The 26,054-nt window shown below is 45.3% G+C and overlaps 1 protein-coding gene across 2 annotated transcripts in view; it reads left to right on the forward strand.

Moving 5' to 3' along the window:
- The window catches only part of DRC7 (dynein regulatory complex subunit 7), a 203,212-nt gene extending 181,163 nt beyond the window's left edge, over positions 1–22,049 (forward strand). For both annotated transcript variants that reach the window (XM_085637931.1, XM_085637932.1), the window contains exons 16-18: positions 6,960–7,154; positions 19,277–19,416; positions 19,926–22,049. In XM_085637931.1, the coding sequence (XP_085494057.1) occupies positions 6,960–7,154; positions 19,277–19,416; positions 19,926–20,016 (426 nt within the window). In that variant the 3' untranslated portion in view covers positions 20,017–22,049. The remainder of the gene's footprint in view (positions 1–6,959; positions 7,155–19,276; positions 19,417–19,925) is intronic.
- The last annotated feature ends 4,005 nt before the right edge of the window (positions 22,050–26,054 follow it).

The raw sequence follows: 26,054 nt of genomic DNA on the forward strand, positions 1-26,054 counted from the left end.
TTCGTAGACTCAGGCAGGCCAGTAATGCGCACGTTGTTTTGTCTGGATCTGGCCTCCAAATCCTCGTTACGGGCTTGTATTACAGCCAACACTTTCTCCATAGATGACGCTCTAGTGGTCACTTGTTGCAGGCAGACTTCAGCATCGGAAATGCGGGTTTCTGCCTCCCCCAGGCGCATCGCATGCTTGTCCAGCTTCGTAGACATATGATCCATGCGCAAGTTTAAATTATCGATTTTCCCATCGATGGATTTCAAGCTGGTTTGTACTGCAAGAAGAGTTTTATCAATGTTAGTTAAGTGATCAATGGGCGTGTCGGCTTCCGAATCAGAAGCTGTATGCTGAGAAGTCTTGCACGATTTGCGGGGTTCTAAAGTCAAGCGCGGCTGACTGCGCTCGATTTTCCCCATGTTGGTAGTCCTGGGCTGAGGGGCACAAGAGTGAGAGGTGCCCTACAAGCAAGAGTTTGCTTGCTGCACAGTGCCAGATATCTTGGCGTACCGCTCAAGTCGCAGGAAAGCCTGCATCCAGCAGGGATACTGGCAATAGAAGGCTCAGCCGAACGGTATGGGGTTGCGTGTGTCTCTCGCTGCAGCACAGCAGCACTGTCGCAGACCGGGGAAAGAGGCTCAGTTGATTTTGATTCTCACAGGAACGCGCACCTCCACATAATTACAAAGGGCAAAAAACAAGGGTTGCGGTGTGGGTGGCCTCAGTCGATAATGCCCAGGGAAAACAATGGAGAGTTCACACAAAGGAGCCACTTGTAAGTCTGGGCAGAGGCGCTACTATACTCAAGCGCAGCTAGCAAACATCAATTTCCCCACTTAGATAACACTCCACCAGGCCTCAAGGCAAAGATGAGCAAGGGCCATCCTTGCGCAGCAGGAGTAGGCCCAGTTGAATGCAGCTGCAAGGTAGGCCACAGTCGCAGTCAGCCGCTCCGGGAAGCGAGTGCCGTCGCTCCAGTGCGTGCACGGTGATCCCTCAATGCCGCAGCCTCTCGCCGGGACCCACAGCGCGGATTATTATAGGCCTCTCGGGCACAGCAGAAGCAGGATCAGCAGGGATTAGTATCAAAGTGGGCCACACACAGAGCCGAGCCGCACCGTAGTGCTCACCTGGTTGACCGGTCTGATCCCAGCGGAAGCCCGCAGCAGTCCCAGTGAATGTCAAATCGGCAGCTCTGGACAGTAGGTTGGTCTGCTTCGCCTCTGGCAGCACACAGCCAGTGCCCTGCTCAGGCCGGGACCGGGAGCAAGCTCGCTCCCCAGGTGCCAGAATAACTCACACCGAGTCGCTTGCCGCTCCCGTCCGACCCAAACAGCGCACAGGTCGACAGCGCGATCGCCACCTGACGCCCCGGAGCCGCAGTCACCACCGCTCGGGGGCCACCGCAGTCCCGTACTCAGAGCGCGTTCCAGGCCGCTATGTTGTCAGTGCGGGCCCGATAGTTCACCAGTCACGTTCTCGGCCAAATGATTACGCAGCAAGCGGATCAGCTCGCCCAAAACAGCCTGCAGTGCTCCGCTTCTTGTTTTTTATGTTTTGGGCATCCAACAAGGGCAGGAAGGCAAGGATATTGATCGGATGGATGGCTCGGCTGGCGGAGCTGCTCTACAGAGTGGCCATCTTGCCGTGCACCCTCTAGCGCCCCAATGATGTAAAGGTTAAAGGTCATTTAAATCTTATTCCACATGTGGTCATTCACCCCAAATAAAAAAAACATACAGTGAGCCCTGCTAGCTTCCTTCTCTGTCCTTTAGCATGGGCAGCATGGTTTTAACCAACTACAGCATGACAAATTTGTAAATGGCAAGTGCATTTGAAATGCAAAATAATCCCTGCATTTTATTTCATTACTTTATTGAAGGCAGAGTGAATGAATGAATGAATACTTTCTTATATAGCGCATGGCTACCCTTGGGCATCCCAGCGCTGTGAGACCTAGAGGATGTTGATAGACCTACTTAAACAAGAAAGTCTTTAGTTGCTTCCTGAAGATGGTAAGGTTTGATTCATGCCTGATGTTATCGGGGAGCTTATTCCAGAGGTTAGCCGCTTGTACAGAGAGTAGCCGGCCGCCCATCCGGGCGAGTCTCACCCTGGGCACCACGAGAATATTACGATGATTGGATCTGAGAGATCTTATTGATTGATGGCGCTGAAACCAAGGGTTCAGAATAGAAGGGCCCATATTATGAATGGACTTATGTGCCAAGTACAGAGCCTTAAATGTGATCCTCTCCTGAATTGGGAGCCAATGAAGAGTTCGAATTGAGGTTTTTGCTGAACAACGTTTGGGGATCTTCATGAGCAAGCGTGCTGCGCAGTTCTGAACAGCTTGCAAAGTTTTTAAAGTGGCTGCTGATGTCCCCAAATATATGGCATTAGCGTAATCCAGTCTTGAGAGAATTAACGACTGGACCAGAATGCGTCTTGCTTCAAAGGGAAGAAGGTCAAGGACTTTTTTTAGCGATCTCATAAGACCATAGCAGGTTGCTGCTACCTTGTTGGCCTGATGTTGGAAATTTAGAGTGTCATCCATCCAAACCCCTAAGCTTTTTATTTTGGTCTTAGGTTTAGGAGGGGTTCCGAGACAACTGGGCCACCAGGGATCAAGGTTTATCGGAGCTTTAAAGCCCAACAACATGATGTCTGTTTTGGCTCCATTTAGTTTTAGGCAAGAGGAAGTCATCCATTCCAGGACATTGGTGAGACACGGGGTGAGATTGTTAAGTCCATGATGTAGATTATTGTCCCTTGCCAAAGAAACCACCAGCTGCGTGTCATCGGCGTAGGTGACAAGCTGAATTCCCCAAGGAAGCACCACATCAGCCAACGGTCTCATATAAATGTTAAAGAGTGTAGGGCTGAGTGATGACCCCTGGGGAACGCCGTGACTCAGATGCAACTGGTTTGATGACACCTCGTCCTCGAAGACAGAGAAATACCTGTCCGATAAAAAGGAATGCAGCCATTTGAGAGCCAATCCTGATATCCCTGCAAGACGAAGCCGGTGTAGCAGGAGAGAGTGATTTACCGTATCGAAAGCTGCGCTGAGGTCCAATAGGACCACCGCAGCGCAGCCTCCAGCATCCTCCTGGTAGCCTTGACTACCGCCACCAGCGCTGTCTCGGTACCTTGCTTAGGTCTGAAACCAGTCTGAGAAGAGTGAAGGGCACCCGAAGATTCAACAAAAGAAGAGAGGACATGGTTGACGTGCTTTTCAGCTATTTTGCTGAGACTGGGTAACAGTGAAATAGGTCTATAGTTGGTCAGGTCTTCTGGGTCCAACTTAGGTTTTTTTAGTAAAGCGCGTACCTTTGCTCTCTTCCAATTCGGGGGAACCTCTCCTGAGGTCAAAGATGAATTGATGACCTGCATTATAATAGGGCAGACCGTTTTCGAGACAAGTTTGAGTACAGCCGGTGGAGCGATGTCCTGAGGCGAGCCCGATTTTAAGTTGTTAAGAAGACGTTCCACCGTAACAAGATCTAATAGCGGGAAGGCCATGAGATCATCGCTTGAATTAGGAGCAACTAACTCCGAGCTTTCAGTAACATTATCCAATTTATCAGGCGTAAGAGGGATTGTTGGAAAACTAGTGTAGATGTTAGACACTTTGGCCGCAAAAAAGTTGGCTAATGCCTCACAATGTTTTTGAAGGTCTGGTGGCGGGTTGATGGTCCTAGGAGTAGCAACCAGTGATTGAAAGACTTTGAAAATCTCTCTGGTGGAATTCTCTGCCTCTGAAATTTTTGTTTGATAGTATTCTGCTTGAGTGAGTTTAAGTAATTTTTTATAAGACCTAAGGGCTGTTTTATATTCAGTTTTAGCAACGGGAGAAAAGACTTTCCTCCATTTCCTCTCTGCCCGTTTGCAAGACTGTTTATGTTGTTTGAGATTATCAGTATACCATGGATGTTTGCTATGGCCTTCACGATGTCGCATTTCTTTTTTTGGAAGGATGGTATTTAGAGTGTGGTTCAGCCAGTGATCAAAGGCTTCATTAGCAGCCACAGGATCCTCAAAAAGGGATGGTGGACATCTCCTCAGGGCAACTTCCCAGTCGCTGACCGATAGTCTGGACCAGACTCGGCCAATTTTCTTTGAGAGGCTAACTTTATGGTTATGTGTGTCTGGAGACCAAGCAAAAGAAAGTAGGGCGTGATCTGACCAGAGGATGAAGTGGGGTGGCTCACACACTATGTTCTTGAGATTAGTGAAGCAGTGGTCTAACAAATGACCTGCTGTGTGTGTAGGGGAAGTCACAATTTGATCAAGGTGAACTAATCCCAAGGTATCCAGCAGGCATTGAGTAGCAGCTGTATCTGTTGCATCAAGATGAATATTAAGATCGCCCAGGATGGAAAAATTAGAGGAGCTGCTAATAGAAAGGGAGATTTTATCAAGAAGATTATGACAGAAGCTGTGATGGTCACCCGGGGGTCTATAGACCAAGATCCCTGAGAAGGTACTCGTGGGCGAAATGGAGATGGAAAAGCCAAGGCTCTCGCAGTCGGTGAGAGGGCTGTCTTGGGTTCTGCAACTAAATATATTCTTATGGATAATTGCCACACCTCCTCCACGTCCTGTCTGACGGTCTTGTCTAATAATAGAGTAATTGGGGGGGGAGGGCCTGAACAATATCCGGGTCAGATGATTCAGTGAGCCACGTCTCGGTTAGGAAGAGTATGTCTGGGACTCTTTCCTCTAGAATCAGGTTGATTTCTATTGAATGCTGCGGAAGGGATCTGCAATTTAACAGTGCAAATATAATAGGGGTGTTAGTAGTTTTCATTGAATTAAGGGGATTGCAGTGCAGTGTAGTGCAGCGATGGCAATGGGTGGATATGCTCTCTAAAATGGCCACCGGAGGGCAGAGTGATCTAGCGTGGTCTCTCAGTGTCAACAAAAACTCACCATTATACACAAGTCTATTTGGAAGTTGAGCTGCCATGACAGCAGTCCTCAGCTCCGTCTTGCTCCGGCCTGGCACGGACGGGCACAGACGGGCTTTCCTTAGGCGCTCCTTCGGCGCTCAAGGCGCTCCCGCCAACGCGTACGCTAACGCGTAGGGGAACGTTTAAATTTATGCGTTTCGTGGCAGCGCGTGTAGCCCTACCTCCCAACAACTAGCCCGTGACCTCCTCCTCCTCCCAAGATGGCCGCTATCGTGTGTCGGCCCCTCTGGTCCCGAGTGCCCAGCGTCACCAGGAAGCCTGCAGGGAGCAGCGGTGTAAGGCGGTAGCCTTCACGCGCCCAGAACGATGTGCCAAGTGCTCCGTAAGTAAAATGCCCAATTTTATTTTTACGCACAGAGATTAAAATACGAGATTAAAATATTGCAAACTAACTGGCTCCCGGCTTTCCGCCTCAGGAGCAAACAAGTCCCTAGGTCAGAGTGTTAGCTAAGCATAACAGCTTTTGACTGAAGAAATCTGATGGACTGACACTCAAGTCAAGCTAAATGAATTATGTATTTGCTATTTTGGGCACATGAAAGAACTTTTACATTTAAACTTAGGATGGTCAGTTTTCCAAAGTCAATTTTTACTTGTGGTGGCACAAGCATTGTTATTTTTATTACTACTACTAATAATAATAGTAACAATCATCATAATATTATTAGTTAATTAGCTTCCATACAAGCCATTCCATACTGCATCAAACACATCAAATACATCCTAAAACAGTAGGCTCGACAGTGAAACCACAAATAATACATTCTACTTAATGCTCTAACCATTTTCCATGTTCAAACAATACTACAATCAATCATGTGATCAGACTAACTCCCTTGGTCCTTAGTTAACGTCATGGCCCTTATTACATAACATAGGAGACTTCTCAATCCTAGAGCCTGTTCTGTCAAGTTTAGTGACATCAGCAGCTTAAACATACTGTTAACTGCATTTTATATACACAGGGCATGAAATCTAATTTTCCAGGTGTTTGAAAATTGTGGGCAAACCAATATCATGTGTTCCATAAAGTGTTTCAAAATAAGCAAATTTTACCATTTAATTTAAAGAGACCCATTTCTTATTTGGAGTTTACCAGGCAGGGTACTCTGCCACATACTTGACAGAGAACCTGTATGCGAACTGTCAATTCGCCTGCTCTGTTTAGAGGCAGGAGAACCAACATCTTTCAACTCTACCAGTATAAACCTTAGAATGGTGGCCCCACAGACATCAAGCCTACCGCACTATTGAGGGTGGATGTTCTGACATACTTTTTTCCTGTTCAAGGCCACCAGGAAAAGCATGGCAGTCCAAAACAGAAAAGAGTAAAATGACTCCCATATCCTCAGAGGAAACTTTCGGGGTAATTTTCTTTTTTTTCCAAAAACAAATTTTCACTTTGGGAGATTATTTCTTAAAAACAAAGTTTGCTGAGTGACCACAAGGAACATGACGGCCATTTCGCAAACTTACTGTTCCTTCAGAGAAGCAGCCATGGCTCCAGTTCCTCTGAAGGCATGGACACCTCTGCCAGGCAGGACAAGATCTTTACATGTGACAAGCTGCTGTCTGCAAAGGCAATGGCGCAAAAGTCTACTCTGCCCTGGAGGGATCGAGTACAGTCTGCCGATCCCTAAATAAACCCCCTCAGTCTCCTGCTGTGAAGAGTACCTTTGGCTGATATGCACAAAACCACAATGAAAATGCACTGAGCTCAGAACATTCCATGCCATCTTGCTGAGTCTGCTTTTCAGCAACCAAGCTTAGTCTCCGTAGAAAGTGTCCCAAATTTAGATGAGTAGTGTAGTTTTACTGACCTTCTAAAAGTAGTCTTCTGTGGTGGGGGCAGTGGTTCAAAGAGTGTAGGTTCCCGCTTCAGGTATAAAGATGTGTTCCAAGCACCACACCGCCTCCAATCATCTTCCCTCGAGATGCTAACCTGTTGTAGCACTACAGTAAAGGAATTCATTTTCTGCTTCTATTTCACAGGCAGCCGCTTTGGAGGAGGAGCGTGTCCGTAAGGCTATCCTCGAGTTGGATTACTTGGCACCTTTCATGGCAAAGCTGGGTGACCCTGAGAAGCTGACCAAGTGGCAGGTGGTGAAGCTGAAGGAAGACTGCCTGGCAGACCTAAAGCAGAGGCTCATTGACAAGGCCAACCTCATCCAAGCTCGCTTTGAGAAGGTAGCCCAAAAGACCGTTGTGTACTCCAGGTCTTCATCTTTTTCCCTCCCCTCCATTTTATTCTCTCTGCATGCATCCATCTCCTTCCAAAGTGGCGGATGCTGATGCTTTACATGTTAATTCTCTAAGATAGGCTCATTATCCAGCACAGTCTCCTTTCGAGAAGTTATCAAGCACTTAACTTGTATGTGTCTTGTTCTTTCTCTATTTCCACCATCATATTGCATCCTCTGTTAGTCCACCTCTATAGCTGTCATCCTGACTATCTATTTATTTATCTCTTCCTTGGATTCATTGCAAATGGTTTTATAAAACGTTATTAATATGGGATATCAACCAGAAAAACTATTGTAAACATATCACTAATAGCTATAAAAGATTTCTCATCCAAAAGGCTTTATTATGATGAATAGAGGGACCAATTGTTACAATATTTTGAGTGCAATTGCCTCTGTAAAGGCGTGGTCAGATAAGAATTCAGGAGATTGTGTAAAGGACCAGTTTGTGGTTTCAAGGTAAACAGTGTCCCTTGAACTTGGTTATTAATGACAAGAGATGAAGAAGCTGTACCCTCCCAGGATGGCAACATAAAAACTGTAACCTTTGTTTTTTGAAGGGGGTTTGGGGAGGCAGTCGTAACTTCTTTACCCATTGGTATTTGTAGAAATACATTCTTAAAGAGTTTCCAGTATTAAAATCAAACAGGGCATCTTCAGACGTAACCTTCTTGGAGGTCCATGAGATTTGACCTAATACCGTTAAAAAGGTGCCTACCAACATCCTTGGCTATGGGTTTGGTAGCAGAGGATTGCAACGCCACCAACCTTACTTGGTGTTAGTCTCTTGAAACCTCTGGTCATTGGCTCATGGTTGCAACAAGGTAAAAGGTCAAGTAGACAACTGAAGGTTGAAAGTAACTGGTGTTTTCAAAACTCAGGACTGCACTTTGCTCTAACCTTCACATACACGGAACACACAGCCCAAACCCGAAATGTTTCACACAACGCAACATAAAATAAGAAAATGCCTTTTGGAATTTAAATTAAACAGTGAAAGAAAGCTAAATGTCACACACTCGATAATATAAATGTAGTTTAGAAAAACTATGAAATAAGTGATTTTGAAGAATACACCAAATGTGCCTTCGCAATGGCATACTAAACTTAAACAAAGACTGTGAGCACTTCTGATTTGTGTCCCAAATACTGTGAAGTTGAGGAGGAGAAATCTGCACATAGATAGGACAGGACAGTCTTTTTATGTGCGGAGCTCTCCACCCGACTGCGGAGTCTCCACAGTCATAAAGATACTACACTTAAAAAATATACTTGTAGTTTGCAAATCGAAAGAAATAGTAAACATACACCAAAAGTGTACGTTTAGCTTTGTGCATAAGGCCCTATATGTCTAACCTATATCCCAAACCAATCCTCTTTTAGCTGAGCCCTCATCTCTGCTCCTGTTCTGTGCCTGATCCCTGTCCCTCAGCTTACCCTACATGTATAATGTTGAAGTGTTTTGGTGGTGAGCAGCAAAATAGAATCTGCAAAAAAATGGCAGGCTCCCCATTCACACTACCTGTGGTCAAAAAGCTCCATTTGAGGTTTTCATGGTGGCAGATATCCTGTCAGCTGAGAGTCCTAAGGTGTCCATTCTCGTTGTCCCCTCCCTCTCCTCCTCTTTAGCAAGCCACTTCTCCATGGATTCCAGCTGAGTGCTAAACCACAACCAGAGGTTCAATTTCTTCTGCTCCAGAGGACCATGGTTCCTCTGCTGGGCTGTGCTCCTAAAGACCATATTTGCTGGGAAGCAACCGTTCCATGTGTTGCACCTCTGCACGGTGTGAATCCTTTAGGCTCCTATTTGGTGGCTAGGAAGCTGTGCCTTAACCCTTCCTGGGTGTCTGCATGACTATTATCAGTCCTCTTCTGGTTCAAAAGCTGTATCTTCTAGTGGTTCGTGCCTCAACCTCTCTGGGATGAACCTCATATACTCATACACTTGGTGGGTTAGTAAGCTACGTATTGTAGGTTCAAGTGTACTGCTTCAGGGTGGTCCTCAGAGACATACTCTATATTTGGTGGTTGAGAAGCTGTGCTTTCTAGTACCTCAGTCACCCCATGCCCCATAATAAAGCCTATGGCTTTTGTAGCTGCGCTTTCAGTAGGTTTTGTCTCTGCAGCTGCTGGAAAGACTGTATAGGCTCATGTGTCTCTTGATGGATTGACGCCACATCCTCCAAGTGGTCCTCATAAACTAATGTTATTCTTGATCAGGTAGAAAGCTAGGCTTTCCATTCAGTTGCTGATCCACCACTCCTGGGTAGACCTCACATGGACTAGTGCATCTTGTGATTGACATCCAACTAATCCATCTAACCAAACCAGTAATCAACAATCTACCAACCAGTGACGGATTGGGAGGGCCTCTTACCCAAATGAGCAACGATGTTCAGTATGATCTATATATGCAAATATGACTATATCTCTCATCTACCTATATGCCTCACCGCGTGCCTAAGCACCGCCCAAGATTGCCTTACACTATACAATTGGAGCACCCCTCTGAACCTCAGAAACAACACCAGTGTGGTATACGCATATGTCATTCACTAAACCTGCTGTCTACCAGCCATGCACAACAAATGAAGTAGCTATTTACTCAACCACCTGAAAGCACACTGGGGCCTCATCAGGGGTACGATACTGAAAGGGCCGGGCCCATTAGTTCTAAACCTATTTTAGAGACACAAACCGAGGGTTCCTTTTCGCAGCATAAAAGTGTAAAGGGGAGAAAATCATTAGTACACATACAATTAGCCAATAGCTCTGTAGGATACATAATAACTCACAGACCACTGGATAAAGATAGTTAGTTTATTACAAAGCCAAAAAATAACTGGACATAGAGACACCTCAGCATGATAGGAATTAGCATGAAGCCAAATCTACGCTTCCAGTTTAGATGGTGCAGCATGAACAGAATTATTAATTCAAGAAGTAGGATACAGAAAATCAGGAAGCATGAGTCTAAGTTCCCCTGCATCGAGGGTTGAGGGGCAAAAAGCATTAAATCTAGCTCCCTACTCTAGTGCTAAGATGACATCCCTGTTATTCATGTTCAGTGGAAAGTGAGAAAGATGTCAGTACTTGGAGTCTTCCTAAGAAATCTTTGAACCATCCATGGGTCAAGTAGCATAAAGCCACTATTGCAAAGAAAGCTTGTTCTAAGATTCTCTCTCTCTGAAGGCAAGAAAGAAATTGGCACTTTCCCTAGGTTCAACAATCTGTTATCCACAGGTAATATTCCCATGATGCACTTCGCATCATGCCATCCACTCTGGGTGCAGCTCTGGATGTAGTTTTCCATGGTGTTGTCCATGTACCTTTTTTGCAACAATTTGTCCTTGGCACCCATGCCTTCTCACATGTGAAACCGTCTCTGTCGTTATCACCTCCAACTCATGCAATTGTAACTTCTTCTCTCCTTGCCTAGCTACTAAAACAAAGACATTACTTTTCCAAACAAATGCTTCTACACCTGCAATGGAAATGTGAGAAAAAACAGATTCTGCAGCGCACATGAAATTCAACTATTAGTCCTAAAGTGAGAGTTATCAGGGACTTGCATTTCAGGCCTACAACTTTAGCTAACATAAGAACGTGTCAATTTCAGCAACACAATTTGCATAATCGGTATAGCATTTCAACTAATACATTTATCTGCTAATATCATTTATCGAACACATCTAATATGTGATTAGTGTCAGCTTCACAGCACAAGTTTTACATATTAACGTTTTCTGCCGGTTACATTTATTTGCTATGTTAATTCTCCATGACACTCATCCATTAACGAAATATGTCACATAATTGCGTTAATACGTTTCACAATACTAACACCTCGTGTTAACATAATTTGCAAGATTATATGCGGATGCGTTCTTCACATGATTATTATGGACCCCTACAAATAAAATGAAATTTCCGCTCCATCAAGACACTAAACAAATCCTGCAATACAAAAGAAGAGATAAATGGCATCTGGTAGTGCTAACAATAATCTACACATAAGTGGACAATTTCATGCCACTCCTCAAAAAGGAGGGTGTATGCCATCATGTAGTATCCATTACAGGTTAAGCAGTTTCCCACTTGAGTACTAAACCTTTTTTGATGATTTGCATGTTTGCATCAAACTCATTTTTATAAAGATCACCCCATCAAACATACATCCCTTTTCTCTACAATTGGTGATAACAACAGTGGGTTTCCTTTAACTAGGTTTCAAAAGTACATATTACAGGGTTTATGTATATTTGCTCGTGTTTGTTCTAATTTGTGTGGTTTTGCTTCTATAATACTTAAGGGCACCAGTAAACATTTTTCATTTTCAGAATTCATATCTTGAAGATTGTCAACAGCAGCTGAAGAACATATTTTATGTCTGCCCCTATATGTCCTAGGTAATGCAGTGTTTTGGCTGTATCATAAGGAGCAGTGTCTCTAGCACTGTAAGAAAGATGAAACTGGACGCCTCGTCCCATACATGGCTCCACCCCTCTCTTGTGACATCTGCCTATCTGATGCCGTCTTTTTATGCCTTATGATACTAATTTTTTTACTTGGCTCTTCAGCTCAATTTATTCTGCCCTTTACAGGTACTGTCTGAAAAGCCTTGGCTTTAACTCTGTGCGTTGTCAATTGTATCTTTCTCTAAGTTAACACTCAGAGGAAGTAGCCAGGCATCTTTACTAGCACAAATTGACAATGGTTTGGGCTTTTTGTGTACTGAAGGGTTGTTTGCAAGCATGAGTGATACCCTAGTACCTGCAAGGTCTAAGACTGGTATCACAGTTCAAGCTTCAGTGACCACTATGGATTCTTTTTTACAGCGAGCGGCAGCGGTGATAGACAAGGAGATCGGATAGGTTATTAGACGCCTCTCTAGGTCTCCAACTATTGCCTCTTATCCCCTGCATGCTGACACACAAGTGTTTTTGTTGGGGGGTGGTGATTAACTTTTGAGCTGGTCCAATAACACTGGGTACATTGAGGGCATGCAGGACAGTGCTGGGAATCTAGCCACCCAATAGACCACCACCCGTCCTTGCCCCTCTCTCCAGTTGTTCTGTTAAGTAACAAGGAGGAAATTGAAGCTCCTTTAACACAACTGAACCCGGTTAATATAGCCAGTATGCAACCGAAAACATCCATAGCTACTAGGAATGGGGATTTATTTCTGGCCGAGAAGGGGGGGTCACGGTCAGGCTTAGGTACAAAAAGGAAATCTCAGGCAACCGGGTGCAAAGCTAAGAAATCGAAACTCAACATGGCTCTTAAATCTTTGGCAACTTCTCCATTACCCTCTATCTCGGATTTGACGGGTGTATTGGAATCCTTCCAGGCAGTGATGGTAAGCTTTCTGGACTCAAAATTGGGCCCAATAATTGATCGGTTGACACTGATAGAGAAAAGCTTATCAGCCCATAAACATAATGTCTCACCCTCTGCATCAAGAGGGATAAGCGTCCAACCGGGAGAGAGTACTGTAACGGATTCCCTTACCCTGGCAAACCCGCCTAATAACAACATGGAACAATCACAGTTACAGCCGCAAGTACTGGGGGGATGCAAGTCACAACGAGCAATGGCCTAACTAATAGTGAGGAGACGCCTATGCAGGCTCAGGCTCTGGAACAGAATTAATCCTTAGACAGTCGGATTCAGGGGTGAAGTGAGGTCCAGTTGCAGCACCTACCAGTCATCCATTTACCACCAGAATCCACCACTTATGTAGTGGTTTTGGGGAATGTTCCACTTCTCCCAAAGGGTAACAAAGAGGACTTTTTCCAGCTGAAGAATAAAGTCCTTCATTGGTTATCAAATAATACCACATTGGGACTAAGGGTGGAAAACAATATCAACATGGTACACAGAGTAAGCTGGATAGGCAGTACTCGTAAATCAAGCTTGGGCGATTGCGTCATTGTTAATTTTAAAAGACTTCATCTAGCCGAAAGGATCCTGTTTACGGACCCATATTCCGCTCCTTCCGGCTTCAGGTTGTCTGTTATGGCCCTTCCAGTTGGGTACTTTTACAAACCAGATTTATCAGGGTACACTTATAGGAACACTAACACCGCAGCCCCTCCTGATGGCCTCTCACGTAGATTTTTACCTACAGTTCACCCAATTCAGTTGCTCCCAGGTCGTCAGTACCCCGTCCCTCCCTCTTTGGAGTTATCCAATAGATTTTCCCCACTAGAAATGATGCAGGCATGCGATTGACTTATCAGCTCATCATTGAGGTGCTCAGAGATAGTGTCAACCCAGCAGGATCACCCAGTGCAGGACAAGGTGGGCCCTTGTGTATGCGATAATAATATATCATCCTGGAACATTGCAGGTCTGGCTAAAAAGTTTATTGATTCTACCTTGACGCAATTTGTGAAACAATATTGGGTCATCTGCTTTCAGGAAACGTGGTTGGTGGAATGTAGCCTATTTCCAGCGTCCCCTTCTAAGGCTGGCAGACCCAAGGGCAGTCTTGTCATTTATATTTCGCTCGCGGTAGACTGCCAGATACAGGTCTTGCCGTCATCAAGACCATGCCTACAATCTCTGGTCTTAAGACGGGGGCTAGCAAATTGGGTCTTATACATTTTTATAACTCTGTAGCAAGTCCCTCAGGTAGCTGTAACATCACACTGTTGGGTTCTTTAATAAGGCAGCATTGTACTGCCAAACTACAAAATCTCATTGTCTTAGGGGATTTTAATGCCCACCCATGTGGAGACCCAAGGATTACTAGCACTGCTGATGTAGGCTACCCTCGGGTGAGCGGGGTCCATTTTGAACATTCTGTACAGGGAGAAGTATTGAATGACCTATTACAGGAATTAGACTTATTGTCTCTCATGTTTTTATCTAACCGGCACAGTAAGGCATCTGTCCCCTCCTTTAAAGGGAGAGGCAGTGGCTCGTTTATAGATTTTATTTTAATATCATCCCCTTTACAATCTTTTTTTTCCGTGGAATTACCATATTGGAAAGTGTTTACAGTGAACATAACCCGCTCTGTGTCCAAATGTGTGGACCGCTTATGACAAATAAAAGAAGAGTGGCGCTTAATGGGATGATAAGACCAACAAATGATAGACAACGGCTTAGATGAACGCAGATTTCCCCAGACGCCTTTTATCAAACAATTAAAGAATCCTGTGCCCCTAAACTAGCGCTGTATACCTCTTCAGGTACATCCCCGGGGGAGGTTATTAGCGCTTTTAACATTATCTCAACTAAAGTAGGCAAACTTTTAAGTGCCCCGGCATGTAGAACAGCCATCCCGACCCCTAGATGGTTAGACTCGACCTGTTCACAGGCGGCGAGAAAGTTGAGGGAAGCCCTTAAAGGTAACCCGAGAAATCTAACCTTGGTTAGAGCTTGCCGCAAAGAGTATAAACTGACACTGGCAAAACGTAAGTCTGTCCTGAAGGAGGAGGCTTGGCGGGAGTTGATTGAGACAAGCACCCTGAGGAATAGCTCGAGGTTCTGGAGTATCATCAACAGACCATCATTAGAGCGTGAAGTGGGCACGCATATTACCGAGGACGAATGGGTGCTTCACTTTACAACCATGTTTGTAATTCTGCCTGAGCATATCTCGCAGTTAGACCGAGAGGTAGATGCCCCTGTATTAGTCTTTGAACAGGGGGAGGTTGAGGTGGGTATTGCTGAGCTAACCAGTAACAAAGCACCGGGACCGGATGGCATCCCTCCGGATCTTTTTAAATCAGACCAACCATTTTGGGCCCCGGTACTGGTGGCGGTACTCATTGCGGCGGTCAGGAAAGGATGCCCTGAGTCCTTGTCCACCTCGACCATAGTACCTGTTTTTAAAAAAGGGGATCGTAACAACACACATTGCTATAGGCCGATGTCACTGCTGGACTCGGTCGTTAAGGTGGTGGGCCGAGTATTACTGGAGAGACTGTCCACCTGGGCAGAGGAACATAATATAATCTCGGACGTCCAGTTTGGGTTCCGACCAGGCTGGTCAACTGTGGCCCAGTGCCTTAACTTAACCATGATACTTAGCAAATATACGGTTGCACGCTCTGGCACTATCTACCTGGCCTTCATGGACTTGTCCTCTGCGTTTGATCGCATGAATAGGGCAAAACTGTGGCAGTCCATGAAGGACATTGGGGTCGATAGTAACATCGTCAACTTCTTAGAGGACCTTCATAGGGCAACTAAGGATAATGTTAGATTTTCTCAGGCCCTCCGCGTGTCACGGAACTTCAATATAAAAAGGGATGTACGCCAAGGATGTATCCTGGTCCCAATCTTGTTTAACCTTTACATAAATGACCTAGATAGATTTTTTTTTAGCTACAGGAGTAGATTATCCGCATGCAGGGCGACGAGGTCTTCCCGTCCTACTATATGCGGATGACGTAGTTTTTATATCAAGGACTGCTAGGGGCCTTCAAACCCTGCTTGACGCTTTTTCCAACTTTATGTTGGAACAAGATTTATCTATTAACAACTCTAAATCATACATAATGCAGGTGGGGACACACCCGAAAAAAACTTTCAATTTAGAGTAGGCACAGATTTTTTTTCTTACCTGGGTGTCATACTGGACGATCATATGAGATGGGGGTCCGAAAAACAAAGGCTCGGGTGAACCCGGCCATTTTCAACTGCGCCTCTAAAATAGGAAATAGTATTATCGCCGCCCTGCTGAAAGTCTACAAAGCACAGAGTGTAGCTTTAGCCTCTTCCTGGTGTGGAATATGGGGGCATGTCCCCACAGATGTTTTCCAGGTGGCTGAAAATACATTCTTAAAGCGCCTGTTGGGCATTCCTCGTGGTACGTCTAACATGGTGGTACACGAGGAACTGGCAGTGCCCTATTTAAGTGATACTTTGGCACTTCGTCCCCTTACGTTCTGGTTAAACTGCTGGCTGAACAAGGAATTAATACTAAGCCAGCTGATTTTAATGAAGTGTTTGTCCCTTGATAACGCGCTCAGCATACCCTGGCTAAGATATATAAAGAGTAACTTATAAAAGCTCGGGTGGGCTGACCTATTCACTAATCCCGAAATAATTACAAAAAAGGATGTCGGGACAACCAGGGAATCCTTCTACAGTTTAAGGAAATTGGAAAGGGAAGAGCTGGAATTGCGGAAACCTAGCGTCCGCAAATTTTTATTGCTAAAGACAACTCCATTAGCCGAGCCTTACCTCTTGGGGTTTTTATCCATTTATGAACATTTTCTATTGACCAGGTTTCGCCTGGGTCTTTTTCACCTCCTGCTTGCCTTTCCCAGAGGAAGCAGTAGAGGCCAGTTGTTAACATCCTGTGGCTGCGACGGAAAGTCTCCACAGGATTTACTACACTTTATGTTTTTTTGTAAATTTTATGAGGTTCCCCGGAAATATTTCCTGGCACCTATTTTAAATAAAATTAATTTTAAGCAGGCTCGTCCAGCTCTCCTGTACCTCCAACTGCTGAAGGATGATTGTACTTTTTTTATTGTTGGCTATTTGAAATCCACGATGAAGTCCAGGGCATGTCTTGACCAGTAGTCTTTTAGGATATAGATTTTAGACCACATTGAGGATATGTATGTTTTGAGGGTCGGGATAATTTTTAATGGAAATTGTTGGCTGGAGGGGGATATCATCTGTACCGGAACCTTGCATTTTTATTAATAGAGATCGTCGTGGGAGGATGTGCTATGTATTTTAACCATGTGTAAATTCGATTTGTCAGTCTATGGAACTATGTATTTTGATGTAATTTGGATGTGTTTTTTAACTTTTATGGTTTTATATCTGTAAAACCGAATAAAGTTCATTTGATCTGATCTGAGTGATACTCACAAGAGATTGAACATGGGTAGAAGCATTGAATACTTATTTCCCGCACATACTGAAGCTTGCACTGCAGCTGCCCATGCTGTACGCATATGTTGACCACAGATTCAGAGGAATAAGCCAGAGCTCTTAACTGCACGAGATTCTTTACTGTTTTTAAAAAACTGTGGGATAGAGCCTAGGAAATAATTTGGCAAAAAGATGTTGTATTATCAAGGGGTGTTTAAGGTGGTTTTACGTCATGTAGCAGTGCACACCTTTCGCCCTGTGGCTTTTAAATAGTTCTGCATGGCATTTGTGCCTTCCTTTGACTATATCGTTTGCCATGGACTTCAGGGGCCACATTACACATTGAGCACATTTTCATATATTGCGCTGGGTGCACCTTTAAAAAGGTGCGCCTGACGCAATGAAGGAAATTGGGTCGCATTATGGGGAATGCACTGCTCCCAGGGCAGCTGCGAATATGTGCTGCCCTGGCAGCAGGGCATTCACGTGAAATACAGAGCAGCTGCTTTACAGCTACTCTGTGTTTCACTGTGCATACGGCAACCTGCCTGCACTTTTAAAGGGCAATAGAGGATCAATTGCAGGAGGGTGCAGTCAGTGACAGCACCCACCTGCAACAGGATATCTGGGGGGTTCCTCCTTTACTCCAGAGAGAGAGCTGCTCTCTCACCTTTTAGGTGGTGCACTGTCAGTGTGCCTCCTGAGGGCTCCTTTGCCTCTGCGCCCGCGTTGGTAATACGGCACGGGCGCAGAGGCTAAAGGGTTCCCTTTTTTGCATGTGTCAGACCCCATGCAAATGAGGGAATGCCCATGCAGAGAGCGCTGTCTCTTTATGTGCACCAGCGCTATTGGTATTACAGAAGGGGCCGCACAAGTGTCTGCGGCCCCTTCTGTAATATCAAAGTGCCCCGGGGGCATGCAAAGTGGGCGCAAACACCTGTTGCGCCCCCAGGGCACTTTATGTAATACAGCCCAAGATTTCAATGACTTCAGATAATGTTGGTCTCTTTTGTATACAAAGTTCCTGGAGGTGAGCAACATCCACTGTTTGCAGCCGTCTTTTCTACACAGTTGAAAGAACAACATAGCACAGCAATCTGACCCATGCCTAGTGACTGGGCCTACTTGTGCCAACAATAGATGATATCTCTGGAAGATATCTCTGAAAGAACTGAGATTCTGGTGACTTAGACTTAACATAACCAGCTGTTGTGGCTATATGTGCTTGACATAAGGGATTGTTCTCTAGAGCCTCCTTCTTGCCTCCTTCAATCTGTTCAAAAACATTTCTTATGGCTCACCACCCAAAAAGGAACATCAAATAGACAGGTGATTTGTCATCCTGGTACAAAAGACGTTCCTCCTGTGATTTACTTTACCTCTCATGTTGTACAAATGCTGAGGTGCTACGTCCCCGAAGTCCCACCTGATAGTGCAAAAAAATGAAATGGCTAAAATATTTTTTTAACTCTTGACTTCCGGTGATAGTTTCTAGGATCAGAAACTTAGGGCTTGATTATGACTTTGATGAACTTGCACCAGCTCTCTGCCGGCACGGCACGGCACGGCTGGGCCAAAGCTGCGCAATGACAGCCCACCTGATTACGAGTTTTTCCTCATACAGGCGGATGGTCTTTTTGCCATTCCCACAGCGGTGCCCTGAAAAAGGGCACCACAGTAAGAACTGCAAAAATGTTCCACTGCGGCATGGACGGTGACGTCCATGCTGTGCTTTAACTGGGGGGAATACAGACAGGGAGGCACATGTTGTGCCTGCCTTAATGTATCCCCATGACAGGGGAGGCATGTCCTCCACTGCCAGCCTTTTCATGGCGGGGCATCCGCCATGAAATGATTGGCGGAACTCGTAATATGCTGAGCGGGACTGCGCCAGTACCCGCTCAGCAAATTGCATTGAACCTTTACTGCGCACCACCAGGGAACGGTGCAGCTGGTGGTCCTCCGCCACTACGACTACATGTAATCATAATAAGGTGGACCGCCACTGCTGCGCCACCATAAGTGCGGTGGGCGGAAGACCGCCACACTCATAATCAACCACGTAGTCTTTAGTTAAACAAGCCTTTATTCTGTGTGTTGGAAAGCCTTCATTTTGCCTCGCTCATTTGTTTTCATCTTGTCCCTTCTTCTGTTCTTTCAACCTTTCCCCTGCTTCTCCTTATGCTGATCCTGATTTGCTTCGTCTCTCCCCATATACAGGAGACTGGAGAGTTGCAGAAGAAACAGCTGTGGTACCAACAGAACCAGATGTCCATGTCCAGGGAGGATGAGGAGGCATATCTGTCATACTGCGGTGAAGCTATGTTCCGGATCCACATACTGGAGCAGCGATTGACCAAGTAAAGATCTACAGTGGACTGCCGCACATCTTCTCTTCCTGATAGAGCTCCCCTCACCCCCACGCATCTGCATCTACTGACTGTTCCTTCGCTATTGACCCACCTTGGAAACACCACTTTCCCACCCATGGCAGAGTGTCCCTCCTACTACAGGATTACGTCTCTAACCCATCTCCAATTGGTGCATTGGCTCTTCACTCTCCCACATTGCGTATATCTACAAATTAATGGCTATACATTTAAATTTCACACTTTTCGTTTCAATGTTTTAGATCTGAAAGACTCTTATTCTCTTAAACCCCAAATATCCAATCTGCCATACCTCTTGGATCTCACACCCAGTTGAATCCCCGGTCTATATTTTTAATATAGGGATGTGTGATCTGTAACAACTCTCTCCTAAAGATGCTCACCCTACCCTCCACCCGACGGTTTGATTTTATTCAGCTTTCTCCTTTTTCAAATGGAATCCAGGTCTCACTCCCCTCTTTCATATTTTCTCATTTCAGACACAAAGAAAGGGCTCCTTTGCAATATCTGGCACTAGAGGAAAAGCTGAACAGTGACCAACGACTATTTGAACACCTCCTGAGCAACTGATGCCAGCCACCAGGCACCACAACTCTTGGAGCAACCCTGGAATTACCCTACGGAAGCCACAGCGACCTCTTAGAAGAATCCACTGCACTTCAAGCCTTTCATCTCCTGCTGTCCAGTGTTTTTCATGGTCCAAGCCGCGAGTTCACCGCGCTCCTGTAGCATGGATGGTCAAATCAGAAATGTTGCACAGGCATTTCACCTATGAACTAAAACAGAGACAATAAACCTATTGAGGGTGTTTCTATGTTGTTCAAAATCAGTGAAAATATCAACTTTTTTTTTATATAGTGCTTAATCCATCACTTTTGCTGCTTCTATGCTGCAAATAACTGATGTCACCAGTACCCAATTTACGGTACTTGATTTTTATTCAATCTTTCGATATATGGAAGGTTGAGCTGGGCTTGCCGGTGCTCTAAGGTCCTCCCTGCCCCCCACTGCCCCAGTGCAAATTACCTAGAATAATAATGATGCCTCATGTGCATGCTCCATTATAAAGTTGGCCTCCTTGCAGTGGTGAGGAAATAGGGCCATTACTCTATAATGGTAGTTCTGTCTTCTACTACCCAGTTTTCAGTGAAGAAATACAAAAAGGAGAACACACTCAAAGACGTCAGACACAGATTGAGAGAAAGCAATATTCCATAGGTGTGATTGCCCCAGGGAGACTGAGTGTTGACGTGCAAGACAAAAAGGACTTCTTTGAAAAGCCTGACGACACCCTCCATCATGTTGTTATGTTGAGACATCCGCTTTAAACACAAGGGGATCCTCTACATTCCTGTAACTCACAGATTTAGATATTTAATTTAAACTTGGAATTTCATAGAATGCAGACTAGTTTACAAACATGAGAAAAACATAACACATATGACTTAGGTCACAGTGTGAGCGCGTAATGTGTGATGATATAATTTCCTCCAAACACAGTTTTTCTCATTCACCCCCTTGCTATCATTACCTTTTTACAAAGGGTAATAGCTGTTAATGATTGCTGTAAATTAAATACAAGGGCGTTGGGTGCTCACTCAGCTACACCTTCTTTTGTAAGTTCCCAAAGCCAGGTCTGATGAGCCTCCTCTTGTAGAGTTGAGAGGTGCACCTGGCCTAGAGACCTCTCGGTGAAAGGTTTCTTCAAGATACCACACAATGAAAGCACTAAGGCCCTCCCTACCAGAGGCCTCTCAATTCCATTGAAACTAGTAACAGATGTCCCTGTCCCTTGGAATGATGAGATAAGTGGGAACACTGCAGAACGTTTGACTTTCACCCGGAGATTTTGGCTGCTGAAAACAGTTGAAAGGTCTGTGTGAACGTATGGCGCAAAATCAGGAATTACCAGGGAAGCAGATCTTCTAATGAGCTAATGCGGGATAGGCAAAATCTAGCCCAGTTACCAGTAAATGAAAGCCACACTGGCTTCCTAATTGCAACAGATCTTCTTTCATGCTATTATGCATCATTCCCATGGTGATAAATGGTTATGGGTGCAATCAAAAATCACCAGATATACCCAGCTTAGTACCATACGCTCCAAGATAGCACCACATCTAATGATTACAGTACAAACATTAGTGGTGCCACTTTCTCCATTCAGGATGCCAAATTATGGAATTCCTACCCTGTGAAGATTAGAGCTATTGAGAACCATTTGTGATTCAGGAGACTAGTTAAGAGTTGGCTATTCCCAGGGGCCATAAAGAATATCAGTATGCTTTAGTTCCCTAAACAGGTGTAATATACATTCTGACCACTCTGTCTACCCACAGAGATGACCAGTATAAACTCAAGAAAAATGGGACGAATATGAATATGTTATCTATCATAGAATGAAGACCAACACCATTGACAGACAATCCGACTACCTAAGACAGTACCACTGATACCACCTTCCCGCATGTAACAATCATCAGTCCCCATATGAACTATGATTCCAACGTTTGTCTATCACAGGGGTCTCCAACCTTTTCTGTAGTGAGATGTACTTCCGCTCAATTAAAATCCTCTGGAGCTACCAGCAAATGTTATCAGTACACTATGACCACCCTAAGCATTTCAGGCGAGGTTACCAGCTGAAATTTTATGATAAAGTGTGTCAGTGTTGAATGCCTTTACCTGACTAATGAAGTAACAGATAAATCATCATTTTTTTTTTTTTATTATTTTTATTGCAGGAATCAGTAAATCGTTACATGATCGGCCAACATTATATCTCAAACCAAAGCATTGAAACACAGCCCTCCATCCCCCTCCGGATGTTGCTTACACAGCCATTCAGCCCACAACCCTGGGGTCGGGCGGCGAAATTCAATGGGGGCTCCGGAGGATGTCGGTTGGCCCGGAAGATCCATTGTCCTTCATCTGCTTTTCTAAACAAGCCTATAACTCCAAAAGAACCCCCCACCCTCAAAACACCCCAATCCCAGGAAAACCCCTCCCCCCCCCCCGCCATCAGCGCGCGGCATCAACCGCAACCGGATCTTCTAGAGGACCCACAGGGAAAACCAATAAAGCTGAGAAGTGCAACCATCTAATGGGACTCGGGGCGCGCCGCTTCCTCACGTTCGGCGTCGCCGGGGGCGCAATAATCCCTAAGGGCCTGCACTAGCATCTCCCACTCCAGCGCTGTCTCCTCGGCCTTCTCGTTACGCTGCCTCCAAGCTAGCTGGTATCTAAGCGTGCTCTCCCCTGCTGCCCACTTCAAAAATTCGCTGTGCCACCGGCTCCCCGTCGGGCCGGCCCGTGCCTTCCAGTTCCTGGTCACCTCCCGTTTAGCAAGGAGCAGCCCCAAATCAATGAATTTACTAGATATTTTATTCTTGGGGGTATGAGGGAACCAGTGCAGGAGACCCATAACAGATAAATCATCATGTACCCTCTGGCACGAAGAACATAACCAGTGCTTAATTTGTAAAAGAGTGCGGGTACCTGAAGCACTGCTCGGAGACTCCAGCCAGTGTAATTTTATACCAAGTACCAAATACCAAACCTCTCTAGTGTCGAATTCATCTCAGGCCTCTCTAATCCACTACCAGGCACCACTGCCCATTTATTTCACTCTTGCCAGTCCCTGATTTCTTCATTTGTGACAGCATTTCTGGTTTTCTCTTCCCCCTTCTTTCTCATTTATGTGTTTTTCATTTGGCATGGAAAAGCAAGTGCCAATCCCAAAACATAAGTGCCAGTGCCCCCCACCTGCAACCACTGCCTCAAATTAATTCTTGGACATAACCAACCACAATAATGTCTTCCTAACTCAGCTTGGATTGTCATTCAAATATCAGTTTAAATGTGTTTTGGAGTTCCAACGTATTGTCTTTCTGAAAGTATGCACTTTTCTATCAAATACCCCTTTAGTTTGGGGCAAACAAAAATTCAGTTTTCCAGTAGATTTTTGTTTCTGAAAGAACAATTTGTTTGCCTTTAAAATCGCAGTTTTAATATTTCAGAAATACACAGTCCCAAACATTAGCTTGTCATTTCTATTGCGTATTCACATGTACAAATAACTCACTGACAGATTCTGCTTTAAATGCCCAAGTATTAAAGTCAAATACCATGGATGCTCACCATAACAGCAAAGGTGCCTGTAATATCTCAATAATGCCTTCCGTTATACCAAGGCCACCATTGTGCCAAGGCCAGACACCATAATTGTCAGGATGCCCACCATAAATCAGATATGGCCATTATTATGTGAGGGGCAGCTACCAATATTTCGAGATGGCTAAAATTAGATCAGTTATGCTCTAATATGTCAGTGAAGGCTGCCAGTATGCCACAACTAGATCAAGAATGCTGAAAATATCATGCTATTGGTACTATTGTGCCATGAACAAACACAGTTGTGTCAGAGGTGAAAGCCTTATGACGTGGGGTAGAAGATACGTCTGATTGTCCTTGTTAGAACTGGGGCTCTCTAGTTGGCTGAGGTAGGTACCTTAGTCCAAATAGGGACCCTTACTTCTAGTCAGGGAAATGAGGTACAACCTCTTAGATAACCCCTGCTCACCCTCCGGTAGCTTGGCACGAGCAGCCCGGCTTATCTCCAAGGCAATGTGTAAAGCATTTGCAACCACACTCACAGTAACACAGTGATAACACCACAAATGGACACCACACTGATTTAGGAATATAGCGGTATCTTTATCAAGAAAAAATACGATGAGACCAAACGATAAAAATATCCAGCATATGTGTATTTGTAATATTTCACAGGGCCGGTTATTGGGCCAACAATCACTTGCAGGTTCTTGCGGTATTTATGAGCAGTTCATGATGGTCTAATGCAGTCCTAATGCAATGCAGTTCGTAATGCAGTTCGTAATGTTGAAATAAGACAGTCCTTAATGCAAGTACTAATGCGGTTCGTAGAGCAAGTAATAATGCAGTCCGTAATGCAAGTACTAATGTAGATCGTAAAAGCAAGTAATAATGCAGTTCATAATGCAAGTACTAATGCAAATAAAAGCAAGTAATAATGCAGTTCGTAATGCAAGTACTAATGCAGATCGTAAAAGCAAGTAATAATGCAGTTCGGCACCGCTCGCTGTGCTAGTGAAGGTCTCTATGCCACTCTTGGCTGACTCGTGCCCAGCGACTGCCAAATTATGCCCCCACTACTGTTACGAAGGAAACAAAGTGCAGCTCCACAATCCGACTCCGGTACTGCGACTCCACGGCAAGTATGGGCCGTGATCCTGACTTGAGCGGAGGCTCGTGCTGCAAAGATGGGAAAGGCCGAGAGCGGTCTCTTGTAGCACGCACTTCGCCCCAGGTGGCGAGATGCGCACGCTCGCTGAACGTTACCTGTGGGGGTGCAGGCTCTCTCTCCTCGCGGCTTGGGTGTCACGCTGTGCAGCTTCGGGTTTGCGGCGGCTGCTCCTCGCAGTGAGAGTCGGGCTACCAGGCTACGGCCTTGCAGCTGATCGGCTCCCGGCACGACTCTGTTGATCTTGGGCAAAGGACCTCGGACCCACGATGATGAATGTTCACAGGTCTCTCCTTGGCAAAAGCAGGCTCGGGCCGACGGTGGTGATTTCTCATGGCTCCCCCTTGGGACGAGGATCCGGGCCAATGGCGATAACGATCACAGCAGTTCTGGTCACGCTGTCAATCGAAGCAGAGCGCAAGACTGCTCTGGGCCACACTGTCATGGAGCAAGTCTCACAAAGGCCTCAGGCCTCAAAAAGCACATACACACAGCGTCTCTGAGAGACACTTGGAAACTTTTATGTTCCTGAGTTTTAACAACAGGGAGCCAGCTCCTCCTGGGCCCTTGGAGACAAGTTAATTCTGGACACAGCACACAGCAAAGTTTCTCTCAAGCAGGGGGACACAGCAAAGTCCCTTGTCCTCTCAGTCAAATCAGCAAACTGCAGGCCAGCCCCAGAACACACAGCAAGGGCAGTCCCTCTCTTCAATCTCTTCAGCTGTTCTTCCTTGGCAGAGGTTCCTCTTGATCACAAAGTAGTTTCAATCCATTTTCAGGCTTGAGTTCAGGGGTTTCAGCTCTCACATTTATATCCCTAAATGCCTTTGAAGTCTTTGTGTTCAGGGGGCTCTCAGCCCGGTCCAAACCAGACCTGGGTGTCTTCCTGCCAGTGCACAGCTTCTTTCTTTGATAGTAAGGGTCTGGGCCTCAGACACTCCACAGGAGGTGGAGCCATTCTTTTGTGGCAGCAGCACAGCCCTCTTCGCATCAAAGGGGTTACTCCTCCCACCACACCAAATGCAGGCCAGCTGTTGCTGTCTCACCTACTCCTCCCTGGTGTCAGGACACTTCCCAGAACCTGTCACATCCAAACCCAGACAGTCAATACACAACCAGGCAGAAGCATGCAGGATGATTAGGACAAGAAACCAGCCACTTCTAAAAGCGTGGTTTCTAAACACACAATTTAAAAACCATCTTCACAAAAAGATGCGTTATTAAATCCTGAGTTCAGGCATACTAAACTCCATCTCTCTATCTTATGCCTATGGGAGGATATGGTGGAAACATGTGACACCGCATTCCCCATTCTGTCCTATGGGCA

This window comes from Triturus cristatus, chromosome 12 (assembly GCF_964204655.1).
Source record: "Triturus cristatus chromosome 12, aTriCri1.1, whole genome shotgun sequence".
Classification (NCBI taxonomy): Eukaryota; Metazoa; Chordata; class Amphibia; order Caudata; family Salamandridae; genus Triturus; species Triturus cristatus.